Source organism: Rhinatrema bivittatum, chromosome 2 (genome assembly GCF_901001135.1).
Source record: "Rhinatrema bivittatum chromosome 2, aRhiBiv1.1, whole genome shotgun sequence".
Lineage (NCBI taxonomy): Eukaryota > Metazoa > Chordata > Amphibia > Gymnophiona > Rhinatrematidae > Rhinatrema > Rhinatrema bivittatum.
The window spans coordinates 358,681,751-358,699,343 of record NC_042616.1 but is presented as its reverse complement, the minus strand read 5'-3'; the positions used below and the strand labels follow the sequence as shown (position 1 = coordinate 358,699,343).

The 17,593-nt window shown below is 49.2% G+C and overlaps 1 protein-coding gene across 1 annotated transcript in view; it reads right to left on the bottom strand.

The window, feature by feature from the left end:
* The window catches only part of BRD9 (bromodomain containing 9), a 328,799-nt gene that overhangs the window by 118,621 nt on the left and 192,585 nt on the right, over positions 1 to 17,593 (bottom strand). Inside the window, 1 exon segment of the mRNA XM_029589931.1 lies at positions 6,589 to 6,664. Within this exon segment, the coding sequence (XP_029445791.1) occupies positions 6,589 to 6,664 (76 nt within the window).

Here is a 17,593-nt window from a genome sequence, read left to right as displayed (position 1 = left end):
AGAGAATGAGCCTTAAGACCTTCCAGAACAGCACGTCCCCTACAAATGTAAGTTGAAGCAATAGCATCCTTCAGCCAGCGGGCTATAGTCGTCTTAGAAGCTTTGGACCCCTTCTTAGGGCCACTCCATAAAACGAAAAGATGATCAGACAAGCGAAAAGGATTGGTGACCTTTAAGTATCTCAACAACGCCCGAACATCCAACCTTCTAAGGTCCGAAGCCTCACCATCTTTCGCCGAAAAGGCTGGGAGTTCTACCGTCTGATTCACATGAAAAGACGTAATCACCTTAGGCAAGAAGGAAGGGACAGTTCGAAGCGAAACACCCGAATCCGAAATGCGAAGGAAAGGCTCTCTGCATGACAGCGCTTGGAGCTCTGAAATGCGCCTCGCCAAACAAATAGCCACCAAGAAAACTGTCTTGAGAGTGAGATCTTTGAGTGTAGCCCGCTTCAGCGGCTCAAAAGGAGAAGAACTAAGGCCACGAAGAACTAAATTTAGACTCCAAGCGGGACAGATAGGTCGTACCAGCGGGCGCAAATGCTTGACCCCCTTCAAAAATCTGGCTACATCGGGGTGCATGGCTATGGAAACGCTGTCAATTTTACCGCGGAAACAGCCTAAAGCCGCCACCTGCACTCTAAGGGAATTATAGGATAAGCCCTTCTTTAGGCCCTCCTGCAGGAACTGGAGGACCTGTGACACCGTAGCTTGTCTTGAAGACATGGAGGAACCACGACACCAAGAGTCGAACACCTTCCAAACCCGCACGTAGGTAACCGAAGTAGACGGCTTACGAGCTTGTAGAAGAGTAGTAATGACCGAATCAGAATATCCCTTCTTCCTCAATTGACGCCTCTCAAAAGCCAAGCCGCTAGACAAAAGCGATCGGCCTGGTCGAAAAACACTGGACCCTGCCGCAATAGGCAAGGAAGGTGACCGAGACGCACGGGACCGTCCACTGCTAGATTGATCAGATCGGCAAACCACGGCCTCCTGGCCCACTCCGGCGCTACGAGAACGACCGGACCCATGTGGGATTCTATCCGACGCAACACTTTGCCTATCAGTGGCCACGGAGGGAACACGTACAGGAGAACGCGTTCGGGCCATGGAAGAACCAATGCATCCACGCCTTCCGAGCCGTGCTCTCGTCTGCGGCTGAAGAAACGCGCTGCCTTTGCATTTAGGCGCGTCGCCATGAGGTCTACGTGGGGCGTTCCCCATCTTTGAACGATGAGTTTGAGTGCCTCTTGTGACAGTTCCCACTCCCCCGGATCCAACTGCTGCTGGCTGAGATAGTCCGCCTGGATGTTGTCGACGCCGGCAATGTGTGATGCCGCTAATCGAGACAGATGCACCTCCGTCCAATCCATTAACTTGCTCTCCTCGGACGCAACCAAGTAACTCCTGGTTCCTCCTTGGCGATTTATATATGCCACCGTCGTTGCATTGTCTGACAGGACTCGGACTGCTTGATGTCGGATCAGAGAAACCACTGCAGCGCCAAGCGGACTGCCCTTGTCTCCAGACGGTTGATGGACCACTTGGACTGCGAAGCCGTCCAACGCCCCTGTGCGGATTGAGATTGGCAGACTGCCCCCCAACCAGACAGGCTGGCGTCCGTTGTGACGATGATCCATTTCGGAGGCTCCAAATCAACTCCCTGGAGCAAATGGGTCGGCTGCAACCACCATTGCAGACTGGCCCTTGCCGGGTCTAGAAGTGGTAACGGCACCCGGAATTCTTCCGACTTGGGGTCCCATCGAGATAATAGCGCGCTCTGTAATGGTCGCATATGCGCAAAGGCCCAAGGCACCAACTCTAGGGTGGACGCCATATATCCAAGAACCTGTAAATAATCCCATACCACCGGCAGCGACAGAGCTAGAAGACGACGAACTTGCGCCACCAGTCGCTCCATTCGTGTCTGAGGCAAGGAAACCTTGCCCCACTCCGTATTGAACAAGGCCCCCAGAAACTCTAGGGTCTGGCAGGGTATCAGCTGGCTCTTGGAGTAGTTGACGACCCAACCTAGGGAGCTCAGACGGGAAACGACTGTGCGTACTGCCTCCTCGCAAAGCCGTCTTGATTTTGCCCGAATGAGCCAGTCGTCCAAATAAGGATGGACGAGCACTCCTTCTCTTCGGAGACTTGCGGCGACGACTACCATTACTTTGGTGAAGACCCTCGGGGCTGTTGCGAGACCAAAGGGGAGAGCACAAAACTGGTAATGGGCTCCCAGGACCATGAACCTTAGGAACCTCTGATGACATTCCTGTATTCCGATGTGCAGGTAAGCCTCCGTGAGATCCAAAGAAGCCAAAAATTCGCCTTTGTGGACCGCCGCAATGACGGAACGGAGAGTCTCCATTCGGAAGCGTGGGATTCTTAGAGCTCTGTTGACCTGTTTTAGATCGAGGATGGGACGGAAGGTTCCTTCCTTCTTTGGGACGATGAAATAGATGAAGTAGCGACCCGTGCCTTGCTCGGCCACAGGTACGGGAACTATAGCCCCCAGAGCCTGTATCCGCGCTAGCGTTTGCGAAATAGCCTCTTGCTTTTCTCGCGACCCGCAGGGGGAGGCTAGGAAGAAATCGCGCAGGGGTCGTGCAAAATCCAAGGCGTAGCCGCGGTTTATAATGTCGAGGACCCACTGGTCTGAGGTTATTCTGGCCCATTCCTCCCGAAAGTGAAATAAACGACCCCCCACTTCCGGAACGGAGGGATGGACCGCGTCCCCTCATTGTGGCGTCTTATTATTGGGGAAGGCATGGCTCGCCCCCGTGCGTGATTGCCGCCGGCCACGAAAGGAAGGAGACCATCCTTGAGAGCGGCTGGCGGTTGCCGCGGTGCAAATGAGGAGGAACCTCTCCCGGAGCGATACCGGCGCTGTCCACGAAAACGACCACGAAAAGATCCCGAGGAACGAAATGATTTCGGCCTGTCTTCCGGCAATTTGAAGACCTTGTTCTCTCCCAAGGACTTAATTAGCTGCTCCAACTCATCCCCAAATAACTTACCCCGAAAAGGGAAGGAACCAAGTTGCGCTTTGGAGGATGAGTCCGCCGCCCAATGGCGTAGCCATAGGAGTCGGCGTGCGGAGACTGCTGACGCCATGGAGCGGGCTGAAGTACGGAGAAGATCATACAGGGCGTCCGCCGCACAGGCCACCGCAGATTCCATTCGGTTCGCCTGCTCTGTTTCCCCTGGAGGCAAATCTTGAGATGTTAACATTTGCTGCACCCAGCGGAGGGTAGCCCTTTGTACCATGCAACTACAAACCGCCGCTCGTACCCCTAGGGCTGATACTTCAAAGATTCGCTTCAGCAACACTTCCAATTTTCTATCTTGGGGATCCTTAAGGGCCGTGCTACCTGTAACTGGGATTGTGGTATGTTTAGCGATGGCCGTGACCGCCGAATCCACCTTAGGCACCTTAAGCAATTCCAAAGCCTCAAGAGGAAGCGGGTACAGCTTATCCATAGTCCGGCCAACTCTCAAGGTAGCCTCCGGAGCATCCCATTCCCGGGACACGATCTAGAAAGTTTGTTATGATAAGAAAACGCATGGGACAGCGCGCGGAGCCCCGTCAACTCCAAGTCGCCTGGTAAAGAATTTGAATCAATCTGTGGGACTGGAATCCCCAGTTCTTGAAGAACATGCGAAATCAAGGGGTCCAACTCCTCCTTATGACCAATCTGAGGACAAGCGGATCATCGCCCTCTACGAGATGCGCGCTCCCCATGTCTGCCCCTGAATTAGGAGTAGGGGGATCTTGAGGGGCAGGATCCACCGGATTATGCTGCGGTGGCTTAGGAGCTAGGGAAGGAGCAGAATTTCCTAAACCTAGTCCCTCAGGACTTATAGAAATTTTCCCCCGCTTATTTGGAGCCGAAGCCCCCTGCTCCCAATCCGCTTCTGCCTCCAAGTAAGCTTTGTGCAGCAAAAGCACAAATTGAGATGAGATGGGGTGTGGCCTCTTCCAAGTATCCCCTTAGTATGCCCAGATGAATCGCGGCCCCTGGGAGGACTTAACTCCAGTGGGGAGAGGGGATCATCATCCTCTTCCTCCTCTGACAGCTCAGTTTCACGACCGGGTCGATTTAAAATGGCCACCGCGCGATCCAAAATGGTCGCCGCCTCTGCACTCGGGAACACTCCCGCGATGCCACCCGAGGAGATCAGCCGCGAAGGGAGTGACTTCTCGGTCGGGGCTGCTCTCCGCGAAGGCCCCTTATCCCCGGGAATGCACCGGGAGCCGTGTGTCGCGTGCGGGAGCCCTGACTCCCCGCACGCGACACAAACGAGTCCCCTGGGCATTGCCCTGAAGCGAAATGAGCGCGAAACGGCGCGAAACAGGGACGGGTGGCAGGCCACCCCCTCCGGAGACCCAGAGAGTACAGCAGGCAGGGAATTAGTAAAAACACCTCGGTTTTGTTTTTTTTTCAAATCAACAGTGCTTTCTGCGGCAGCTAGCAATGCAGCATTTTTTTTTTTTTTATTTTTTTTTTACAAACTTTGAAAATGCTTGGAGCCTGCAGAAAGGAGAAACTCCTTCTGCCAACTTTCTCCGAGGGATGGGCTTCTGTGGAGGCGAAGGGAGAAAGTGACCGGCCCACCGATGAATACTCCCCCTCCTCTCACTGGGCTGGGCAAAATGTACTCCGGGGAAAGGCTTCAGGGCAGAGCCCTGCCTTGCCTGCTATGGCTCCTCACTTCATCTTTTCTCGAGTTCTACTCACAGTTGCCTCTCAGATAACTTAAATCAAACCTGAAATAGTGGAGCACCTCACTCCTCTCAATAAACTTTCTGTGTTTTTTTGTTTTGTTTTTTTTTCAGTAGATCAGGACCGCAGGTTATGCTCTCTCATCTGCTGGAGTCAGAGATATACTGAAGGATCGCAGGGGGGCGCACCGGGGTATATAGGTGGTGCCTTTTCAGTTTCTCTCCGACTCCATCTGCTGGACAGGAGGCATAACCCAGTAGTCTGGACTGATCCTGGTACGTACAGGGAACTAAGCATCCAAAATCTGGGCGCACAACAGGATGCACCTGAAGAGGGCAGCCTAACGCGCAGGAAACATGCGAAACGCCACCACGGCCTACCACTCGGTGCACAGAGAAAAACCTAAGAGCGGGGCCTAGCCAAAGAGCTGCTCAACCTGCCAGGCTGCCCTTGTCCCTTAAACTCCCTCAGAGACGGGAACGAATGTTGGATCAGCACACCAAGCACGGGGGCAGGAGGAAGGAGAAAGCCCTTAAAAAATCCCTCCTTCTCTGTTCCTTTTTTTTTAAGCTTTACCTGAGCTTAGCCCATCCCGACTGAATACAAAGTCGGTCTCCGTCTGTGGGGGGGGGGGGGGGGGAGGGCATATACCATCACCACTGCACTTGGCTTCCTGCACCAGCTACCTTTCAGCTGTTTAAACAGCTAAGCCCATGTCGGGTGAAAAAAACAGCTACCAGACCAAGGCACTGAGGGATCACAGAAATCACCTCAGGAATTCTCAACTGGGGGAGGGACCATTTGTATAATACCCACAGGAGAGTGGGGCAAATTACATTTCCTTCTTCTTGCTCCTTCTAAAACTTAAAGCAATCCCCAGTAGGGAGATGCATGTCCCCCATCTGCTAGAGACAGAGAATACTAGCAGGCTGTTGTCACTGCAGGGGTATATATATTGTGATGTCAGCTTTACTCTGTCTCCATCTGCTTTGCACTGTCTCCATCTGGACGCCAAGATAAAAGTGAGACTATGGCTGAGGATGTGTGTGTATTTGTGTGAGGGAAAGACTGTGGTGATGTGTGTGAGAGAGCAATATTCTGTGGATTTATGTCAAAGTGAGAGACTGTGACTAAAGCTGCATGACAAGAAGCCACACTGGCTAGGATGAGGGAGCAAGGGACTATAAAAAGGTGTATATATGAGAGCAACAGTCTTAGCTGGATATGTGAATGAAAAAATGAGTTTGTGTAACTGCTATGTAAATTCATGGGAGAAAGCAAAACCAAGGCTGAATCTTTGTGTCTGTGTGTGTCTGTAGTTGTACATATTTGTGTGTGTGTTTGTGTCTGAGACAGTAGTTGCATTTGTGTGAGACTGTAGTTTTGTTCGCATGTAAGTGACAGAAAGGGAGAACTCGTCTTAAAAGCATTGTGAATTATTATTAAATAATTTATTACTCGCTTGTTCCACAGTTCATGGTGGGGTACATAAAATGAAAAGCTGTGGCAAAATTAAAAAGAAGAAAAATATGTTTTCTCATGATTCTTAAAAATTCTGGTTGCTGCCAAGTTTCTAAGATATTTTACTCCTATTTAAATCTGTGAACAATCTTAAAATGTGTGTATCTATCTATATACAGTATATATACTGTCCATATAATCAAATGTTGAGTTATTATTGATATAGTAAAAAAAATAAAACATGTATCAAATACTTTTCCTCACCTCTATGGAAGCTGTCTGGCAGCGTGCACTGTAATTTCTCCACAAGTTGTTCACGTATTTTTTAGTGAAATATGATTGTACAAATAAAAATTTCAGTACTATCCTTATCAAACGTTAAACCAAACAAACTTTACCCTCTGCCTCTGGATCTGATGGATTGACAACACAGTACACCAAAGCTCCATCGCCATTCTTCTTCAAATAGCCAATCTGTAAATCAAAACAGATCTCATAAAGGACCCCATTCAACATGCAAGAAATCAATTACTGAGCAAGGCCAGAAGGGAGAATAACTGCAGGGGCTGATGTAATAAGGTGCCCTGGGCAGAGCACACAGTTTAACCTGCAACTGTGTGCACATTTTGTCTGTGCAAATTTTACTGCTAATGCAGCAAGGAGTTTTGCACGCAGCAATGTGGGTACAACAACGGGCGTACATATTAACATGCTCTCATGAAAATCCTATGCTAATGATGGCATTAGCTATTACTCTCCCACCAATGCAGGGAGGTCACCTGGCTTACCTCATGTTTTCTTAGTGCTTGGAAACTTAACTCCTAGTCCAAGTTGGAATAAAGTTTCCAGGGCTAGTGTTAGTATATGGGTGGAAGCTGGAGTTTTGATGCTGGGACCTGGAGACAGGATTTTATACCCAGAAAACAAGTTTTGTGCACATAAACAGTTATAAAAAAAAATTGATTTATTTAATTGAAATTTATATAAACAGAAACAAGAACAATGTACTGTACGATAAGCATAACATTTGGATAAGAGTGTAAAGCATATAATCAATAAACCATATTTGGCTCAAATTTCGTGTGTTCAGTTCCATCGTTGCAACCTACAACAATCATACATTCAAAGCCACTTCTTGCCAGTTCCAATAAGGATCCCAAATCTGCTTATAAGTATCCACTCTTTTCTGGCGCATATAGGTTAACCTCTCTAATACCGTTATCTCAGTTATTTTGGACTCCCAATAGCTTCGAGAAGGAATAATTTTCCATTGATGTGCAATTGTTAGACCAGTTGCATGCAACAAATGACCAACCAATTTCCGATGCCCTCTCATTTCCCATCTGTTACCCCATATTCCCAGCAAATACAAAAAGGCATCAATTGTCAATGGTTGCTTGCAGATTTCAGAAATGCAATTGGTAACCATAAGCCAAAATGTTTGTACTTCAATACAATCCTAACACATATGAAGGTATGATCACTCTCTCCCATACCCCCTCCAACATAGTGGACTGGTGTTACTAAACAGGTCAATACAGTAAAGTGCGGCCGCGGTTACCCTGCTCCTAACCCGCGCTTTCTACCCACTTTTCCACCGCTTTAGCCCTTCCTGCGATACACAATCCCCTTTAACCTACTCTTACCGCGTCCTTAAATCACCGGGTAACCCCTTCCGCCCGCGGCATGTATATTACATGTAAACGATCAAATTAGCTATTCCCTCCCATACAGTAACGCGCGCCCCTGCCGTTTTGCCGCGCGTTTAACCTACTAACTTACCGCCTACCCTTACCCCAGCGTTAGAGGCAGGGGTAAGGGTAGGCGGCAAACTTTCCTCTAGCCCCCGCTCACCTGCCCTGGCCGCGTCCATGGGTGCTGGTCTCCGGGGCAGCCCCAGTCCTTTCCCCTCCTCCCGAAGCAACGAAAGCGGAAAAAAGCGAAAAAGCGGAAAAGAAAAAAGCAGAAAAGCGGAAAAAAAAAGTTACAAGAGAGAGAGGGGAGAGAGGACGGGCAATCCTATGCTCGGGATTGGCAGTCCTCTCTCCCCTCCTCCCGAAGCAACGAAAGCGGAAAAAAGCGAAAAAAAAAAAGGGGAAAAAGCGGGAAAAAAAAGTTGCAAGAGAGAGAGGGGAGAGGACGGGCAATCCTATGCTCGGGATTGTCAGTCCTCTCTCCCCTCCTCCCGAAGCAAGGCGCGAAAAGCAGCCTTGCTTTTCGGGAGGAGGGGAGAGAGGACTGGCAGTGAAATTGCGTGCAATTGGCCGCTTTGAGCGGCCAATTGCACGCACAGGGGCCGCTTTCGCCCGTGCGATGCGTCTATCTTCGCGGGCAGCTGGAGGCAGGGGAGTCGCGGTTGTCCTCGCCGATGTCCGTCTCCGGAGGGGGGCTGCAAAAAAAGCAAGTCGCTTCGTTGCTTTTCACTGCCAGTCCTCTCTCCCCTCCTCCCGAAAAGCAAGGCTGCTTTTCGCGCCTTGCTTCGGGAGGAGGGGAGAGAGGACTGACAATCCCGAGCGTAGGATTGCCCGTCCTCTCTCCCTTGCTACTTTTTTTTTTTCGCTTTTTCGCTTTTTTTTTTTTTCGTTTTTTCCACTTTCGTTGCTTGCTTCGGGAGGAGAGGAGAGAGGACTGGCAATCCCGAGCATAGGAGAACCGTCCACTTCCTGGTACCTGTCATTTCAAATGTCATTTGAAATGACATTTGAAATGACAGATACCAGCGTGTCCGTGAAGCGTTAGGCCAGCGCACCCAGGATACTGTATAGCGCTCTATACAGTAAAATGGGTTGCGCGGGCCTAACGCTTCACGGACGCTTCTTAGACGCAGCTTGCATTTGCAAGCTATTTACATACAGTATCGAGCGGTAGGTGAGCTGGACTTTGCATGTGGTAACCGCGGATGCGCCCGGCGCTAACGCAGCTCTCCCTACCGCTCCTTACTGTATCGGCCCGAAAGTAAGGATAAAATATTAGGGTGCAGCACAGACGATGTAATAATTTAAATACCACTTCATACCCTTTATTATATTCCTAGCAGCTTTCCAGTCCCTGGCCTCCAACTGAATCTCCAAATCCGTGTTCTATTGTCTAACACATAAATCAAATTTTATGCACAGAAAATATGGTTTATATGCACAAAGCATGTTTTCTGTGCATAAAAACCAGACTCCAGGTTCTGGCATCAAACATGTGATTTTATGCGTGCTCAGCACATTTTAGGGTCTGTGCACATTATTTTAACTCCCAATGCATTAGCATTTCATTAGCTAACTATCAGGTCGATACTCTAAGGCCGCGGTAGAAAGAGTGCGGCAGTGCCTGGCGCACCCTCGTTCCCCGCACGCACAGTTCTCTTCACCTACCGCTCGATACTCTCTTCTAATTGCATGCAAATGCATGCCGCGTCTGCGAAGTGTTAGGGAAGCGTTAGGCCCGCGCAACCCATTTTACGGTATAGAGCGCCTATACAGTAACCTGGGTGCTCGGGCCTAACGCTTCACGGCCACGCTGGTATCTGTCATTTCAAATGACATTTGAAATGACAGATACCAGGAAGTCGGGATTGCCGTCCCCTCTCCCCTCCTCCCGAAGCAAAAAAAAAGTGAAAAAAAAAGTTGCGAGAGAGAGAAGGGAGAGGACGGCAATCCTACGCTCGGCGACTTACTTTTACAGCCCCCCTCTGGACATCGTGGCTTCCCCCGTGCCAGTTCCCCTTCCCCTCCTCCCGAAGCAGGGCGCGAAAAGCGCGAAGCGACTTACTTTTGCAGCCCCCTCCGGACATCGGACGACCTCTCCTGCCTCCAGCTGCTCGCGAAGAAGGACGCCTGCACGGCCGCTGAAGACGTGACGTCACGACGTTTGGCGTCACGGCATGTGACGTCACGTCTTCAGTGGCCGTGCAGGCGTCCATCTTTGCGAGCAGCAGGAGAGGTCGTCCGATGTCCGGAAGGTGCTACAAAAGGTGAGTCACTTCGTCGCTTTACACTGCCAGTCCCTTCTTCCCTCCTCCCGAAGCAGGGCGCGAAAAGCAGCCTTGCTCCGGGAGGAGGGAAGAAAGGACTGGCAGTGTAAAGCGGCGAAGCGACTTACTTTTTGCAGCACCTTCCGGACATCGGATGACCTCTCCTGCCTCCAGCTGCTCGCGAAGATGGACGCCTGCACGGCCGCTGAAGACGTGACGTCACGACGTTTGGCGTCAGGCATGTGACGTAACGTCTTCAGCGGCCGTGCAGGCGTCCATCTTCGCGAGCAGCTGGAGGCAGGAGAGGTCGTCCGATGTCCGGAAGGTGCTGCAAAAAGTAAGTCGCTTCGCCGCTTTACACTGCCAGTCCCTTCTTCCCTCCTCCCGGAGCAAGGCTGCTTTTCGCGCCCTGCTTCGGGAGGAGGGGAGGGGGAACTGGCACGGGGGAAGCCACGATGTCCGGAGGAGGGGGGCTGCAAAAGTAAGTCGCCGAGCGTAGGATTGCCGTCCTTTCCCCTCTCTCTCTCGCAACTTTTTTTCGCTTTTTTTTTTCTTCGGGAGGAGAGGGGAGGACTGGGGCTGCCCCGGAGGCCAGCATCCATGACGTGGCCAGGGCAGGTGAGAGGGGGCTGGGGGAAAGCTTGCCGCCTACCCTTACCCCTGCCTCTAACGCAGGGGTAGGGGTAGGCGGTAAGTTAGCAGGTTAAACGCGGGGCAAAATGGCAGCGATAGTTGGGGCGCGCGTTACAGTATCGGAGGGGAATAGCTAATTCCTTCATTATACAGCTAATTCGTTCATTTACATATCATATACATGCTGCGTGCGGAAAGGGTTATGCATCTGTTTTAAGAAGCGCTAAGGACGCGTGAAACTGGAGACTGTATCGCTGGATCGCCTTACGCGTCCGAATTGTGCGCTCCCAGCACGTTACGACGGGAAATCTTCAACCGCACGTTACAGTATCGACCTGTATGGGCTGGATTCACTAATGCCGCATGGCATAGTGAATCCCGCGGTAACGGGGGGGGGGGCGAAGCGGGGGTCGGTCCTGCGCTAGCCGGCAGTGATCACACCTCCACGGTGCGATCGCTGCGGCGTCACACCGAATAACTACACCATAAAAGGTGTAATTATTCGGCGCGAAACTGACAGCGATAAAGGTGCTTACCTTTCGCTGCTGGCACAGTCTTCGCGGCGTCAGCCCCGGTGCCGCCCTGACTCCTCCTCTTCCGGGGCTGACGCCGCCCCGACCGCCCCCATCCTGGTATCGCGTGCAATCCGCTTAGTAAATGGCCCCCTATATCAGGAATTAAGTTTCAAATTTGAGAATTATTTTCTCTATATATTTCAATAAAATATATAGAGAAAATTAATACATTAATTTCAGCAAAAATTAAAACTCTTATATTCACAAAACCTTAAAAGAGATGGAATAACCCAAAAGAAACTGTCTAAAATATTTGGAAAAGGATTCAAATTTGAAGGGTACAATTCTTTCAATATCCTGATAATGTAGGACAGCAATCAGTAATTCTCTTATACTGCAATTGTCTTATCCGTGTTGTGAGCCCTGGATGGTAAACACATTGTCATTATATTCCAAAGTACTCCAACATTCTTTTCACATCATAATAATAATCTTTGACATAATACATAATAATTCCAATGTAAGGCAACACCACAAGTATGCATGAAGCTTTCCAATGCTAGGCAACATTGTGCTTAGCTGCAACTAGGATATGTACTGTCAGAGGAATTGCTTTGTGATCCTAAATGATCAAGCCCCCCCCCCCCCGCCCAAGGGTAGACCAAGTAGAATAAATTGGAGTTGCTTGTCTGTAATAGCTGTTCTCCAAGAACCGCAGGATGCCAGTCCTCACATATACGTTACATCATCAGATGGAGCTCAGAACGGAACATTTACTTCAAAGTTCCTAGAAATTTCAGTATGCCCTACTGGCACATGTAGCATATCATACCGATAAGCGTCCATGTGGGGGTCCCTTCACTCTAATTTAGCTTAAAAATCAGGAAGCCAGCTCCAAGGGGCGGCAGGCAGGTTTCGTGAGGACTGACTTCCTGACCCCCTTGAAGAACACATATTGGCGGTAAGGAACTCTGCTTTCTCTGAGAACAAGCAAGATTGTAGTCCTCACACATGGGGAATCCTAGCTACTGATATCCTTGAACGAAAAAACAGTACCAATGGGCCAAAACCATTTTTGGTGGCAACAAATCATTTTTATATTTTATGCCATTTTTAAAGGCGTACGAAGGAACAAAAATAATGGGCCTTAGGAGGGATGGAGTTGGGTTCTAAACCTGAGACTCCTCAGGACAGATTAGTCAAACATACTATCATGTTTGGAGTCTCTGTTCAAACAATAATGTGGTGTGAATGTGTGGAGAGAATTCCACGTCACAGCCTTGCAGATCATGGAGACTGATCTTAGGTGGCCTACAGACGCTTCCCATGGCTTGGTCACTATGAGCCTTGACATGGCCTACCAGATTCAGGCCTATCTGGAGATGCAATCTGCTAGCCAATTCAATGTGTGCTTTAGCAACAGCAATCCCTGGTAGTTGTGTCAAATGAATAAAAAAACTGAGTGGACTTTCTAAGTGTTTCAGTCCACTCCAGACAGAAGGCCAAGGCTCTTTTATAGTAACATAGTAATGAAGGCAGAAAATGACCAAAATGGTCCATCTAGTCGGCCCAGCACAGGTAGCCTTTAGGGATCCAAAGACTAGTAGCATTTGTTCACCTTTGAGAACATATGGCTTGGAAAAGAATGCTGGAAGGACAAGTGAATAGTTAAGATGGAAGTCTGATACTATCTTAGGCAGAAACTTAGGGTGCGTGCTAAGAGCTCACCACCATCAAATATACACTGTTCTAGGTCAGGCACTTCAGCTCACAGGTGTGTAGAGGCTCAAAGGGAGTTTTCATCAGCTGGGTCTGTACCACATTGAGGTCCCAAGTTCCAGCAGGAGGTTTCAAATGAAGCAAACCCCCCATGTACAGGATAACTAAAAGCCTGTACAGAGATGGGTCTAACTTCTACACAGCAATAATAGGCACCAACTGCACTAAGTTGAACTCTTAATGAGTTGGTCTTGAGATCTTATTCTGAAAGATGTAGAAAGTAATAAAGCAGTTTTTGTATGGAGGTTTTTTCTCACACCAGAAAGCAAACTTCCTTCACTTCAGCCATACAGAACTTCCCTGTGAAGTCCTTCTTTGAATCCAGAAGAACTTGAGACACATCTTCAGAAAGATCAAAAGGTTGTAAAGATACTTTCTCAACATCCAGACTGTGAGAGCCAGGGACTTGATGATGGGATGGTGCCCCTGATCTTGAGTGATTAGGATTGGGGAATTCCCCAGCAGTCATCTCTCTTAGGAGAGGAAATCAAATATGTCTCAGCCGAAAGGTAGCTATTGAAATAATAGTCCACCAGCCTCTTCTGAGTTTCAACATTGGCTTTGCAATGAGAGTAACTGGAGACTATGCATACAGCAAGCCCTAGCCCAAACTGATGGCAAAGGCATCTGAGGCTAGTTTGCCTTGAGTCCCTTTCCTGGAATTGAAGAGTGGGACCTTTCTGTTCTGAGGGGATGCAAAAAGATCTACCATGGATGTGCCCTACTACATCTAGTTTGTTACCTTCCAGTCCAGGGACCAATTATAGTGTTCCAGGACCCGATTTAGTGTGTCTGCCAGGACCTTCTCCTCACCTGCTAGGTATGTGGCCTTGAGGACCATTTCTTGAGAAATGGCCCATTTCCATATCTGTCAGTCTCATAAGAACAAAAGAAGATGCAATGCTGTGTCAGACCGAGGATACATCAAGTCTGGCATTCTGTTTCGAACAGTCCAATTCAGGTTACAAGTATCTGGCAAGTAGCTACACGATGTTAGGTTCCATTTTAAGAGACAGCACCAAGGAAAAGGATCTAGGCATCATAGTTGATATTACATTGAAATCATTGTCTCAGTGTGCTATGGTGGTCAAAAAGAAAACAGAATGTTAGGATTTATTAGGAAGGGAATGGCAAATAAAATGGAGGATATCATAATGCCTCTGTACTGCTCAATGGTTAGACCTCACCTTGAATATTGTGTACAATTCTGGTCCCCGCATCTCAAAAAAGATATAGTTGCACTGGAGAAAGTACCGAGAAGGATGACCAAAATGATAAAAGGGCATGGAATGGCTCCTCTGTGAAGAAAGGCTAAAGAGGATAAGGCTGTTCAGCTTGAAGAAAAGATGGCTAATGGGGGTATACAATAGAGGTCTACAAAATCAAAAGACTTAATGGGTAAATATTAAATGGGTAATTTACTCTTTTAGATAATACAAGGCTAGGGGGCACTCCATGAAGTTAGCAAGTAGCACATTTAAAACAAATAGGAGAAACTACAATTTCACTCAATGCACAATTACGTTCTGGAACTGGTTACCAGAGGATGTGGTTAAGGCAGCTAGTGTAGCTGGTTTTAAAAAGGTTTGGATAAGTTCCTGAAGGAGAAGTCCATAAACAGCTGTTAATCATTAGGGAATAGCCACTGCTGTTGCCGGCATTAGTAGCATGGGATCTATTTAATATATGGGTACTTGCCAGGTACTTGTGACTTGGACTGGCCAATATTAGAGACAGGATACTGAGCTATATGGACCCTTGGTCTGACCCAATATGGCAGATCTTATATTCTAGATCCCATGCAACTAATGCTGGTAATAAGCAGTGTCTATTCCCTAAGTCAAGTTGATTAATAGCAGTTTATGGACTTATCATCCAGGTACTTATCCAAACCTTTTTTAAACCTAACTACATTAATTGCCTTAACCACATCCACAATGAATTCCAGAGCTTAATTGTGCCTTGAGTGAAAAAGAATTTTCTCTGATTTGTTTTAAATGTGTTACTTTCTAACATCATAGAGTGCTCCCTAATCCTTGTATTACCTAGAAGAGTAAATAATCAATTCACATTTGCTCATTCAAGGCATATTACCATTCAAGTCCTTTCATGATTTTATAGACAAGAAAATTATTCCTTACCTGCTAATTTTCATTCCTGTAGTACCATGGATCAGTCCAGACGGTGGGTTATCTGACTCCAGCAGATGGAGTCAGAACAAAAAGCTCGGGGGGAGGTCCTATATAACCTCACCTCCCTTGCCTCAATCCTCAGTAACTAGACTAACAAAGCCAAGAAGAGAAGAGACAGAGAGATCAAGTAACTAAACGTTCTCAAGGTACGTTAGAGAAATTCATAACTGCAGTGAAAAACTCCAATGGGAACTTGCAAACGGAACTGTAAGACAAACAGACCCTGGGTCCCCAGGGAGCACAGAGGTGAATCGGGAATGACAGTCGAGCAGAGGCGTACCCCAACAAATCCCCCAAAGAGGCGTACCCCAACAAATCCCCCAAAGCAGGGAGGTACTACAGGAATGAAAATTAGCAGGTAAGGAATAATTTTCTTTTCCTTGTACGTACCAGGATCAGTCCAGACGGATGTACCAAAGCTTCCCTACTATGGGTGGGGCCGTAGACAGCCCCACTCGAATGACTCTATCCCCGAAGGAACTGAAAACTGGTGCCCGTACATCCAAATGGTAGTGTCTCGCAAAGGTATGGAGCGACTTCCAGGTGGCCGCCCTGCAGATCTCCTGTGAGGACACCAAAGTACTCTCTGCCCAGGACGTAGCTTGAGAGCGAAGGGAATGAGCTTTAACTTCCAGCGGCGGGTGCCATCCAGCACTAAGATATGCGGCGGCATCGCTTCCCTTCAGCCAACGGGCAATGGTCGGTTTTGGAGGCATACGACCCTTCTTAGGTCCCGACCAGAGGACGAACAAGTGATTCGAAAGCCGAAACTCACTGGTGACCGCCAAATATTGCATCAGACATCGCTTAACATCTAGCTTGCGAAGATCTCTGGAGTCCGACGAGGAAAAGGAAGGCAGTTCAACCGACTGGTGAGATGAAAGGCCGAGACTACCTTTGGTAGAAAAGATGGTACCGTGCGCAAGAAAACCCCCTCATCAGTGAATCGGAGGTATGGCTCTTGGCAGGACAACACTTGAAGTTCGGAAATGCAACGCGCCGAGTTGATCGCTACCAGGAAGATCGTCTTGAAGGTGATATCCTTGAGGGTGGCAGCTCGAAGAGGCTCGAAAGGTGGTCCACTGAGGACGTGGAGTACCAGGTTGAGATTCCAGGAAGGACAAGGTAGCCGTAGCGGTGGCTTCAGGTGCTTTACCCCCTTGAGGAAACGCAGAATATCCGGATGGGATGAGAGTAACGAGTCGTTTCCCGTTGTGAAGCAAAGCTCCCAAAGCCACCACTTGAACCCTGATAGAGTTATAAGCGAGGCCCAAATCTAGACCATCCTGCAAAAACGAGAGAATCTGTGCCACTGAGGCGTGGGACGGATGAATGGTATGTGACCTGCACCATGTCTCAAAGACTTTCCACAAACGCACGTAAGTAACGGAGGTGGACGTCTTACGTGCCCGCAGTAGAGTCGAAATTACCGCCTCCGGATAGCCAAGACGCCTCAACTTACGCCTCTCAAAAGCCAAGCCGCAAGACAGAAGCGATCTGCCTCCTCGAAAAATATTGGACCTTGACGGAGAAGACGTGGGAGATGACCAAGACGTACCGGCCCCTCCTCTGCCAGGTTGAGGAAGTCTGCGAACCACGGCCGTTGGGGCCACTCCAGCGCCACCAGAATTACCGGACCCTGATGGCTCTCTATCCGCCGAATTATCTTCCCCACAAGGGGCCATGGAGGGAAGACATACAATAGGATCTGCCGGGGCCACGGGAGAACCAGAGCATCGACCCCTTCCGCGCCACATTCTCTTCTGCGACTGAAGAAGTGAGGGGCCTTTGTATTGCCGGCCGTGGCCATGAGATCCATGTGGGGAATCTCCCAATGTCGTACTATCAGACGCATTGCTTCCTCAGAGAGCTCCCACTCTCCGGGATCTATGTGCTGACGGCTTAGGAAGTCAGCCTGTTCATTGTCCACGCCTGCAATGTGGGAGGCTGCCAGGCAGAGCAAATGGAGTTCCGCCCACTGCATCAGCTTGTCTGCTTCCCACGAGACGTGACGGCTCCTCGTGCCTCCCTGGCGATTGATGTACGCCACCGTGGTTGCGTTGTCCGAGAGGATCCTGACCGTCCGATGGCGAACCAGCGGGAGGAAGTCCTTCAATGCTAAGCGGACCTCTGGTCTCCAGGCGGTTGATGGGCCACTGTGCTTGATCCGCAGTCCAACGGCCCTGGATTGAGCTCGACCGACAGACCGCTCCCCAGCCAGCGAGACTGGCGTTCGTGGTGACTACCACCCAGTCCGGAACCTCCAGGGATACCCCCTGGGCCAAGTGTTGAGGATCCAGCCACCAGCGGAGGCTGAGTTGTA